The following is a 12,345-nucleotide window of genomic DNA, read 5'->3' as shown; positions in this document are numbered from 1 at the left end:
TGAGGTACGTAGCCTGTTAGTAAAGACTGATTGATCATATCCAGTAAGGACTGTTAATTAAGGGTAGGACTATATTAAGTAGCCCAGTAGGAATGGGGTCTAGGAGGCAAGTTGACGGTTTGGATGAGGAGATTATTGAAGTTAATTCAGGAAGATCAATTAGCACATTAAGGCCAACAGCTGTTTCCATGGTTCCTAAATTTGAGGTTGAATCAGAGCCTGTTGAGGGCAGGAGGTGATGAATTTAGTCTCTAATAGTTAGAACTTTATCATTAAAGAAGCTCATGAAGTCGTTGCTACTGAGCTCTAAAGGAGCACAAGGATCAGTGGAGTTCTGGCTCTTTGTCAGCCTGGCTAACGTGCTGAACAGAAATCTAGGGCTGTTTTTATTTTCTTCCATCAGTGAGGAGTAATAGGCTGCTCTGGCATTACAGAAAGATTCTTCTAATTTAACACCCTGTCCTTTTAAATTCTCACGAACAACGAGGGAGCCTGTCTCTTTTCTTTAATTATCTTCTTTTTTAGGGGGGCCATGGAGTTGAGTGTCATTCGCAGGATATCGATCAGATAATCAATTTGGGAGGGGCTAAGATTAGCATAGTCTTCTATTGTATAGAGACATGGCATTAGCTTAAATACTGATGGAATCACTTCCTTTAATTTGGCAACTGCACTATCAGATAGGAATCTAGTGAGGACCTTTTTGTCATATGGTCCAGTGACAAGAAATCAAACGTTATCAGGTAATGGTCTAATAGAAGTTTTGTGGGAAGACTGTTAACTGTTGAGTTTCTATACCATATCCGAGAAGAAGGTCAAAAGTGTGGTTAAAGCAGTGAGTAAAGTTCCTTTACACTCTGGGAGAAACCAATTGAGTCCATCAACAGTGAGATGAAAGCAGTGCTCAGACCATCACTATCATCGTCCACATTAATATCAAAGTCACCTAACATAATTACTTTATCTGCACTAAGGACTAAATCTGATAGAAACTCTGAGAATTAATTCAGGAATTCAGAGTACGGACCAGGAGGGCGGTACACTGTAACTAATAAATGGTAAATGAAGTGTAGTACAAAGACATCTCAAGTGTCATCTTTGCTTAAATGTGAAATTATTTCATTACTTTTCAGTGAGGATCTCTACAGAGGTCCCACTAGAACATGTACGCAAAGTTATATGAAATGTATATATCTCAGTGGAACTGTCTCTAAGACTTAAACTATATATTCCTAGTTGGTTTGTTATTGGATTTTTAAAGAGTTCAACTAACTGAAATCCAGTCAGTCCAGTCCAGTTAAATGTCAAATTATTTTGAGATTTTTATGAACTTTTAGAAACTAACCTACCTGTTTGACTGATTAAAAAAAAAACAAGACGAAATAAACCCGGATTGCTCTCCTATGACAAAGCCCCAGTTATTTTCACAGTCACCACACACTTGTGCATGTTGAGTCCCTCGACAGTTCAGCCCTCAGTCAAAATCGATGTGATTCTGATCTCAAACCCGGATGCCCTCCACTCCTGCCTCTCAGCACTACCGCTGTTTGTTCACTACTGCAGTCAACAAGACCTCTGTATTTCCAAATTGATTGCAATTGATTAGCAAGTGAACACTTTGGGGATTATTCCTCTAAATTAATTCAGCTCATATAATGCTCCAAATGAAGCAGTTGTTGAGTATTGATTTTTTTCCCTCTCATGTTACACACACTTCTAGACAGAAGCCTGTTTTATGGTGAGGGAGGGGCGATGGTAATTGACCGGCCTCCAGTACAGAGCCCACGTCTGTCCCTGTGGAAACACTTTTTCTTCTTGCCTGTCACACAGGCACTTACCCAGGTGATATCCTTTGTCTGGGCGTGTATCGACCCGTTTGTGTGTTCTCCTGCTGAATTAAAGAGCACTGCTCTCTAAAGCAGTGTGCATTGTCTCCTGTGGATTGGTGTATGTATTATCACTGGCTGTGGCAGTTGTGGGACCACCAGACAAGTCAGTGCATGAGGGTGTTTAATATCTCGGGTTTTGCTGCATCAATTTTGATCCCTTTTTTTTTTTTCCAGCTGTCCATAATGAGTCCATCCATGTTATATGAGTGCAGCGTTCAATGTCAGTCTGTACATGTACGTGTTTTTTCTCCATCATTCTTCATTGTAGTGAAGTTGCCGTATTCCCAGACTTCAGCAATATTCACTGAGTACAGTGTTATCATAACTCATATAATCAAAGGCAAAAGTCATTTCCAACCCTTAAGCATGTCAAAATAGGTTTCAGGTTTAAAAACACTAAACTAAGCATGAAGGTACATTCATGACCTTGTAAGAAGTCTGACAAACGTGCACAGCCATGCTAGCGGCTCTTTGAGGTTGTGCACTGCACCTCCAGCTACATGCTCAGGATAATACTAACATGATGTTCAGCAGGTAGAGTGGTTACTGTGATCGCCATCTAAAGCCGTGTTAGGAATACTAACACATACTAACATACTGTTCATGACAAGTATGACATCAAATAGAGCCTCTAGTACGTTTCACCCTCATAGGATGTGGATTTTGTGTATGCAAGAATGTTCTCTGAGAGCATAATTCAGAATGATGGTGAGCAGAACACGGATCGTGTTCACATAAGTCAGACCCACAGCTGCACGGACATATCCACCTCTACAGCTCCTATAGGCTGTATTGCAGATTAAAGTATGTCGAGCAGCACAAGCTTTCCAGGCAATTTCTTTATTGTGTGTTCTATTAATGTCTGGGTATTTTCTTTAGAATTTACTGTAGACTAGAGAAACTTGACAGGACAGAAATAAGAAAAAAAAAAGAAATATGGGTAAGTCAACAGAATTGTCCAAAAAGGTTAAGAGAGGAGATCATTGCCTTGCACAACAAGGAAAAGGATACAGAAAGATAGCACTGAAAAGGCACTGAATGTTCCCAGAGATACTGTAGGAAGCATAGTTCACATGTTCTAAGCTAAAGAAACACTGGCTGCACTACCTGGACGTAGCAGAAAGAGGAAGCTATCAACGGCTGCCACCAGATTTCTGAGGAGGCAGGAGGCTGGTTGGTTTTTACAGTAACATATATTTAGTATTAGTTAAGTTAATCTTACCAATATTTCCACATATAAAATCTAGAGCTTTCAACAACATCTCACAGTCTTTGTCAGCATATCAAGTTCACTCTGAGCAGCGGGGCCAGTCCTATAAATGTGAAAATTCACCCTGACCAACTATCTGCTGCACTTTCAAAAACAAAAAAATAGGCACGGACAGTTCTGAATTCCATCCTCAGGAGGGTGTTCAGCTTTCTTTATGCACAGTTTATGCTGAGCATGAAGCCGACACTCAACCATCCAATGGTGTAACACCACCAGTCAGTCAGTCAGTCAGTCAGTAAGACAGGGACAGACTTTCACAGACTCCAGCCAAAAGAAGGTTTGCTCAGACTAAACCCCTCCTGCTGAGGAAGCTTCACAGCAAGGCACCGACAATTACATCCTCGGGAGCACATTGACATACACGCTTTAGCCGTAGGCTTCAATCTAGTCTTGTTAGTATGTTGTTGGCTCCTGCTAGCTCTTTATTGGGGTGTATAATGAACTCTGAAGCCTCAAGGGGCCTCAGACAGGGCTTTGGGACTGTCTGAGCAATCTACGGGGCTTTTAACAAACCCTCATTAACTTCTGCTCTGAGTGAACCCCCCCCCCCCCACCTGCCGTTATAAGAGCCACTGCATCACTCAAGTAGACTTTTATGACATTTATTCTTAAGGGGTCGACGAAAGGTGACCGACAATAAAACATTCACCCAACAGTTTCACTGATTACGCAGTGAGTCCACAATTTACCCAGAATGCATTGTAATTTTTGCTAATTCCCTCTGCAGTGAAAATAATATCTACAGTTTTCGTCTGAATAGTTTTAATCATTTATTACTTGTATTACTTGTAGGACAAATGTTTCCCTACGTGACACACTGCACCCCCCCACCCCCCCCGAGAAGCCACTTGGTGATACATTGTGCTGTTAAATTACAAGTGCTACGGTGACGTGATGGAGGTCGTGTTAAACAGTTACTGAGAGTATCGTCCTGCTTATTATCCTTCAATTAATTACAGCCTGAGCCTTTGCTGATATCAGTCACTGATTTGATTAGGAGATTAGACTGGATGTACTGTGATTGTTAAAAGGCAACAGCTTCAGTGTGTGAATGATTAGTTTCCTCCTAATGGCAGTGGTTGGCAACCTCCCGTCTGTGTATGAATGGTGTGTGAAAGGGAGTACTGTATGTGAAAAGACTAGAGAGGTGCTATAAAAGTACATCATCATATATATTCATATGCAGTTGCACTCAAAGTTGGGATCACAGTCCTGTTGGAAGGTCCGACGACGCCCAAGCTTCAGCTTCCTCACAGGCAGCAAGAGGTTTTCTTCTAGGATCTCCTGATACTTCATTGAATCCATGTTGCCCTCCGAACGCTGCAGGATTACAGCGCCAGAAGAAGACACCTTTGTCCCCCCGTCTCCTCAGAAATCTGGTGGCAGCCGTCGACAGCTTTCCTCTCTCTGCCACGTCCAGGTAGTGCAGTCATGTGAACTACGCTACCAACAGCATCTCTGGGAACATTCAGTGTCTTTGCTGTCTCGATCTCCTCTCTTATCTTTTTGGTCAATCGTCTCGACTTACCCATATTTCTAACATGCAACACTTAACCAGTCCGGGTATTTGATGTGTTCTATCTCAAGCACACCTGATGCAGCTAATGAGGCCCTTGATTAGTTGCATCAGATGTGCTTGATGAGTGTCTATACGGGGGGTTGAATAATTTTGAAACCGTCGTTAAAATTGGCTTTTTGAGTTGAATTTGGAGAAACCACCTGCAACATTAGCTGTGTTGAGCTATTTCAGTTGTTCTTGTTCGAGTTGTTCATTGAACGCGGCTGAAAGTTGGTACATTTCGCCAGTACACCTCATTTGCGATGGGGGTTGAATCATTTTTGAGCACAACTGTATATAAACTCGTACAATATCTGTCTCTTTAGCTACTAAATGTCCCGCTTCTGTCACCAGCTATTCTCCAGCTGTGTCTGTGTGCCGTTTGGCGCTGAGGGGGTGGTGCGCCGTGGAAATATGCTCGACGAGAGCGCAAAAACCATGAAGCTAACGTGATCGGTTAAGCTCAGATGTGTGCTGTGCTGGAAGTTTCATGGAAATGTTACGAAGTCTGACTTAAGACGGTGCATGTCTGAAAGGATTTTGTGAGAAGGTGGGAAAAATAGCTACCTGACCTATTAAACTTGTGATGTTGTCATTTTGATTTAAAAATCTCTCCAGCAGTAAGAGAGCATTACACAAGACATGGAGGTTCAAATACTGGAACGAATGCTAGGTCCCACGGCTATCAGCACAAATAGCAAGAGATGAGGTGTTCTCCAGAAATTTCAAAGGACAGTAAAGCAACACCTATCAGAACAGAAACTGAGAAGTACGCAGTACTGCATCATACGCAGGATGAAGACTCCCAGTAGCCGCCGGTACAATTGTACCATACATGCCTGATTACTGTTTATTTCCAGACTCTCCCCCTCAACAATCAGCTCTTGTGGCTTTTGTGCCTGTGTGGATTCAACTGTTCAGATTTCCACAAGGATAATTAAGGTTTCACCTCAAACAATGGCCACATCACCGCTGAGGCTGAAAGAGGCATTGCTGATGTGAGGTCTGGGTGCATCTGTACACCCCAGCGCCTTTCCTTCACGACCATGAGCTTACAATTGTGTTCATGCAAAAAAAAATAAAATAAATATTTGACAAAGGAAAGTAATTAGTGACACCTTAATGGACCTGCGGAGGAGCAGGAAGAATCTCTATTTATTGTTACCGTTAAAAGGGACAAGCACAAGAATACAGAGACATTAGGCAGTACTGTAATATCATCAAATATTCTAAAAAGCATCTGCTCTGCCCTCGAGCAGCACTCATTCTGAAGCACTCGGAGGTAATTCGGAGGTAATATATAGCACCCTTCTGGTTTTCCTTTGTCCCGACACATCTGTGTGGCCTGCCACCTCACTTGCTGTCCTCCTGGATGTCAAACTGTCTGTTGGGTTTGGTGGATTCCAGCAAGAGTTCGTATAGTTGGCCTATCTGTTCGTCCTGGAAGTTGGAAAGTTTCCCATCTGTCAGGTTGACCCCAAACTTGGCTGGGCTGACTTGCTGCCCGGCTGACTTCAGCACCTGACTCTGCAGGGTGTCCTTATATCCCTGCAGACGGAGAGGGTTGGCGGGGGGGGGGGGGGGGCACAGAGCACAGACAGGAATAGAAGCATTAAACACCCGCTCTGTCCCATCTCCACTCTCAGACTCACTGAGCACGTCACTCAGAGTGACTTGTGCAACACGTGGTTGAACATGCAACAAAATATCACAGTGTGTGTGTGACTTCAGTCAATCCATATTACAGGATAGGTCTATGATATTCTATTCTTCTGTAAAGAAAGCCCAAATGCAGAGCTCGATCTACATCAACATTGTATCCTACCAACAGGCACAGGTGTTCGTCTCTGCCTCTGTGCCACAGAGCTCCAATGTTGTCCAAAAAAACTATTGAAAAGACCAGCGAACCGCACTGTTGCACTGGGTGACGTGCTCCTTCGTTACCATGAACACACACACTTTATTTAATCTAAGCCAATCCCACACACACTCTCATCCCTCAATTAGACCGCCGCTGAGATATTTATGCATTTTTATTTATATTATTATATATATATTTATGCATTTATGCAGATATTTATCCATATATATGCATATATGGATTTTATTTTAAAAACTGATGCAATACATTGACAACAATCTGCAGATATTCAGTGTGAACAGTTTTATGCGGCATTCCTTTTTTTTTTTTTTTTAAATCATATTTGCTGTTATCAGTAAAATATAAACAAAACTTTGCAGAAAAGAGAAAAGGAATTAGTACCTCACAAAGCAGTGACTATACACTTACAGCCAGTGGCTACACTGAGTGATAGTTAACAGGATGTAGTGGGACTAGCTTTAGTTTTACAAAAATGAATGGATCTTTATTAAAAAAGGAAACTATATAGTTGTGAGCTGCACCTGCACCTCAAATACCTCAGATAGGGTACGACAGTCAGAAAGTATAGAGAGATGGGCTAACACATTGAATAACACCAGCCTTATCGTTTCTATAAAAGTAAATCATAGACCAGAAGTTCAAACATCAGCCTTCACAAACTTCTTTGCATGGGATGCACTTTTAGCATCTTGCAGGTTACGTCCTTTCCAGCTTATTAGTAGCTCTGAGAAGTAGAAATGAAAGCTATTTATTAAGAGTTTGTCAAACAACCCACATAATGTCATCAGATACCAGATAACTCAAATGTTTCTAGATCCTGGCTGGTACCTTTTCCTTCAGAGCCCCACCCACTGCAAACCAGTGAGAAAAAAAAAAGTAAAAAGGGTTTTTTTTCCCCCATTTGTGGCTATTTCCTCCATCAGACAGGATAATATTGCTGGCATGTTTCAGCCTCTTTGAATGTTACTGTAGGAATACAGTGGAGTTCCCAGATCTCACCATCCGCAGTAATGACACCGGTTTAACCTGGCTGTCTAATCCACTTCAGTGATGGTAAAATCCTAAATGAGCACACCTGAAATACCCTGACGAAGTCCCTTACACTAAACCTCAGCGATCTTCTACGAGCTTCTGATTTGTCTTTATCCTTTAAGATCAGATAGATTTTCTTAGACTAAAAGCCAAACAACAGTTGACACTGACGCTGATAAATCCTGATGTCACGATAGTAGAGGGCTCAGTGGTCCATGACTGTCAGCCATCACTCCATCCCTGACTGTGACAGAGTCCCCCCCCCCCCCGCCCACACACACACACACAACACACACACACACACACACAAGAAATAACAGCATTTAAAATTCTCACCTTGTCAATTACAATCAGTCCTTGTGTGGAAAGAAACGAAGATGAATGTATACTGTGTGGTAAACTCAAGGTTATGTTCTTCAAATTTACAACGCTGGCACCACTCAGGGCCGTTCCCAGCACAGAGATCTAGCGTTCCTACATAATGAGCGGTCTAGCTAAGCTCAGCTCATGCGTGATGATGCGTCAAAGCTGTCACTGCTGTATATGAATCACGCCGAGCAGGTCACCCGGCCACCTCCGTATGTTTCCCTTCTGAAAAGCCATCCGTCACCTGAACACAGAGCCCACAGTGAACGTCTCGTGCTTGGCCATTCACGAGGCGTCTCGGGTTTTCGGATCACTCTCACTCTTAGGCAATAACAAGCCATTTATCTGAGAGGCTTTTTCCTGTGCATAAAGTAATTATGTTGACCGCTTGCCAAGGGGAAACATCCTCCCTGAGGCAGAGGGGTTACGGCTTAAAGGAGCACTCCAACAGTTTGGCACACTAGTGCTCGTACTTTTTTACTTGATCACTGAAGGACCTGATGGAAGCCTCTGGGTCTGTGATATTATTGCCACGTCACTTACTGAGCCATGTTAACGCTCCTGGTAACACCGTCACTTTGGTATTTTATCAAAGAAAAGCTGGGTGGTGGGACAGGTCATTCTTTTTTGTGGTTTGCGTAGACTAACAGAGCTGTAATTCAGTCAGAGGCGACTGTGGATTAAGGATTTGACTATTTCTAGCAAATGGTTATGCAGAGGGGTGTCCCAAAGCAGATCTAAGCACCAGCATCACAGCTGTTCTGAATGGATCGGTCTCAGCTAAAATAAGGCTGATCGAAGTCAAGACCGTGTGGTGCAACAGCGCTGCCCTCCTTCACGACGGTCTGCTTCCACACTGCTGGCATCTGACTTGCATATGTGAGTGAAAATGACTGTGAGATGTGATCATTTACTAGAGATCAGAGTGTCCTCTTCATCCTCGGTACGGAGAGTTTGTGCTTCTCACCCCCTGGACTCTGAGAGTCAGTGCCAAAAGGCTAACAAGGTGAGAAATGATTTTCTCTCTCACGCCATCAAACAGAATGTCAAACGCTCAGGATGACTCAGCGGACGCTTTCCATGTAAGCAAAATATTCGAGTTCGATGAAACCGAGTTGACTCGACTCGCCAGCACAAGCAGCCACACGGCTTCGACGTGTTGCTCCATTATTCGAACACACAGATTCAGCACGAGGCTTCACATTCGGCTTTTCTTTTGTCGTGAGCAGCCTTTCATCCAGATACAGATGTTTGTCCGGTGGCCTCAGGGTCTTTGCATTGTCTTTTTTTACAACGCTCCCTCAGCCTTGTACCTAACAAACATTTCTCTCCGTCTCTCTGGGGAAAGCTTGTTTGGCCCAACAGAGCCGATTGATTGGGAGCAGAGAACTCCCATGGGTGCCTCTGAAATAAACGGATTACACCACTGAACACTCAGTGCTCGTAATCTCATTTTCAGTCCCGCACCTCGTCTGTTCTCCTCTGTGTTCTTCTAAGGAAACTGAGATGCAGCGGAAATTTTCGCCTTCTTTCGAAAGCAGAGCTGGTTTGTGCTGTTGGAGCTCAGTCAAACGCACCTGTGGGTGCACAAGGAGAGGGAGAAGTTCAAAGCGCCTGTCTAACCTCCGTTCTGTTCCCCGCCTCATGCCATAGTTGTCATTCCACGTTCATTTTCCTGCTCCTGTTCACGGATAACGGAACAAGTGTGAAATCTGATCGCCGCTCATGCACACTAAGGAGACCAGCAGTTGTGATCAACGAGCTGAGCTGCAGATAAAGTCAGAATTTTATGATCACTGTCAGACAGAATAAACTAAACTACAGCAGCTGTCCTGTGACATCAGCTTCAGTGACAATCACACATACATCTTTCAGACCCTCGGTGACTGGCTGCCACTCTTTCTGCAGAACTCTTTTGCCGTTCACGATTCAAATGTTGAAATGGATTCTCTCGGCCTCAGCGCAGGGTCTATTAAAACAAAAAGCCGTTAAAGCTGTTGCCATGAGAGTATCTGCCCGCGCTGGGCCGACACTCCAGCTCAGTTTTCACAACACTGTATCGTGGAAAGCTTTGGCATTATGCCGTTTTGGTTTGGCTGCAGCAATTAGACGGAGCCCTTACTGGCATTCCTCTGTACATTTCCAAGCCAATTCCAACATGAACGGCTCCCAGTGGTTTTTAGAAATGCTCTCATTTGAAATACAGCCAAAGCAGCGCGTAGATATGACAAAGGTTTGGACCGATTCAAATGAACAATGCATACTGATACAGTGCAGCATAATCAAAGTGACTCCCTGGTGTCTTCACAGCTACTGCAACAACAATGAGACCTCTCAGGATTCCAGCTGCAATCATCATCTACTTCATTAGAGAAATTACCGGCAGATTGGAGATCTGCCATCCCCCAGCTGTACACCATGATTCTGCTAGGAAACACTGGCTCTCCCCCATAGTGAAAAAAAAACAGGCTCTTGTGGTTAAGATTATTTTGGGAACTAGAGGACAAGTTGCAAATATACTGATCCACCATTAGCACACGAATCCTGTTGGGGTTTCTGAGGGTGGCGTCACACAGAAGGCTGAAATCTTACAGTCACTGTGGATAATCAACATACTTTAGCTGATCACTGTGATCAATACATATCAACATAGTTTTCATTTTATTGTTATCTTTGTTTCAATAACCCAGAAACACACCAGGAGAGGTAGTGCGCTGTACTGGACCAGACCAGTGGTGTACTGGCCCAGACCAGTGGTGTACTGGCCCAGACCAGAGACCCAGACCAACATTTTTCACCTTTTATGGACAAAATAACTAATTGATGAATAAAGAAACAGTTGCAGCCCTACTTCACCCTGGACTATGCAGCCACCAATAAGACTCTCACACGTCAGTCTGTGCTGGCATCTCCTGTCACTACATACCTGGACAGGTACTCACTTTTCATGCTGCATTGCACTGCTCTGTACATATTGTATATACCGAAACTGTTATTTTTGATAATTGTGTATTTCTTTTGCCTATTTTTATATTTTTATATCTCTATTTATTGTTTGTAAATGTCATATGGGAGAGGTCAGATGGAATTTCATTGTACTTTGCCGTATAATGACAATAAACCTGATTCTGAGGTGGAGCTTGAGCATCATGTTAAATTCCAGAAAAACTGTTTAAACTTTCCCACAGTCCTTCCCTGACAGTCCAAGCAGTTCCTTTTTCCTTTCAGGTTGAAACACTATTTGTCATCTATAGACGGCCGCTGCTCCAACAACACTTGTGGGCCTGCAGGTGAAAAGTACTGCACAGTATTTAGTGAGTTCACAGAGCCCCTCACTGGTACCTGACCATTTACTGAAGCTGTCCTGCCATCATGTGGTCAAACTCTGACATAACACTGGCCATGCTTGACCCCTCATAAGACAATCAAGAATCATCCACAGAAATCTTTCTGGAAACAACACAGGAGGACCTCTGAAGACAACTGGAACCTTACTTAAAGTGGGAATTTATTTGCTGACTACAGAACTTTCACACACTATACATTTGACTTTTTTTTATTTTTTTTATTTCAGAGCTATTCCTACCAGCATGCAGGGGGCTTCAGCCAGAATACAACAGTGACGCTGCCTCATGCTGATGATGATGTTAAGAGGAATTTCCTGGAAAGAACTACCCAACTGCTGTCAAATGTCAAATTCCCTGACATCCCCCCCCCCCCCCCCCCAAAAAAAAAAAAAAAAAAAAAAAGTCTAAATTGAGAAATTTTTGAATGGGGTTTGGTTGGTGCACTGTGTGAGCTGTAATGGCTTGACCTTACCTCCCACTCCGTCATGAAGCTCTCTACCTCCTCGGGGGATGCAGTCTTGTGTCTTCTGAACTCGTCTTTCACATACTGGTCCCCCAGGGCTCTCAGATCTAGCGGCAGGAACCGATGCAAGACCAGAATCCTCTTGTACAATGAGCGGACTGTGGAGACATGAGCAGCAGCCGCCATGAAGGGACGTGACGTTAGCTGACGGCCTCTCACACAGTGACGTTACGTTTAAACAAAGGTGCACTAATCAAAGAGCAGCGGCTGACACGACAGTGGTCTAGGGGAGTCCAACATTCTCAAGGGTCATTACTTAACACATGTCCTTGTTTACACCGGAAATAAACCGTCATCTCCTCTGGTGGGGTCCAACCAACGGACGCAGTACTGCCTCCTACTGGACTGGAGGTAAACTGCATGTGCAGTCTCTCCTGTGTCCACCGTGGGGGGACTTATAGAAATACACTACTCACTAAAAGTTAGGGATATTCGACTTTCAGGTGAAATTTCAGGATGAACCTAAAATGCATTCTAA

The 12,345-nt window shown here is 43.5% G+C and overlaps 1 protein-coding gene across 1 annotated transcript; it reads right to left on the bottom strand.

The window, feature by feature from the left end:
* Window positions 1-5,836: 5,836 nt before the first annotated feature.
* On the bottom strand, window positions 5,837-12,050 carry sdhaf3 (succinate dehydrogenase complex assembly factor 3). The gene is made up of 2 exons (XM_070846944.1): window positions 11,817-12,050; window positions 5,837-6,265 (listed from the first exon to the last, which is right to left on the bottom strand). Exons 1-2 carry the CDS (start codon window positions 11,991-11,993, stop codon window positions 6,071-6,073), a joined length of 372 nt encoding a protein of 123 aa, XP_070703045.1. The 5' UTR covers window positions 11,994-12,050; the 3' UTR covers window positions 5,837-6,070.
* Between the last annotated feature and the right edge of the window lie 295 nt (window positions 12,051-12,345).

This window comes from Pempheris klunzingeri, chromosome 16 (assembly GCF_042242105.1).
Source record: "Pempheris klunzingeri isolate RE-2024b chromosome 16, fPemKlu1.hap1, whole genome shotgun sequence".
NCBI classification, from domain to species: domain Eukaryota; kingdom Metazoa; phylum Chordata; class Actinopteri; order Acropomatiformes; family Pempheridae; genus Pempheris; species Pempheris klunzingeri.
This window is presented reverse-complemented; position numbering and strand designations above follow the sequence as displayed.

Bases quoted from the DNA above. Each gene is read 5' to 3' on its own strand.
- sdhaf3 (XM_070846944.1), bottom strand. From the start codon at position 11,993: ATGGCGGCTGCTGCTCATGTCTCCACAGTCCGCTCATTGTACAAGAGG. The intron at 6,266-11,816 runs GTAAGGTCAAGC...CTCCGTCTGCAG, and splicing joins GCTTCATGACGGAGTGGGAG to GGATATAAGGACACCCTGCA.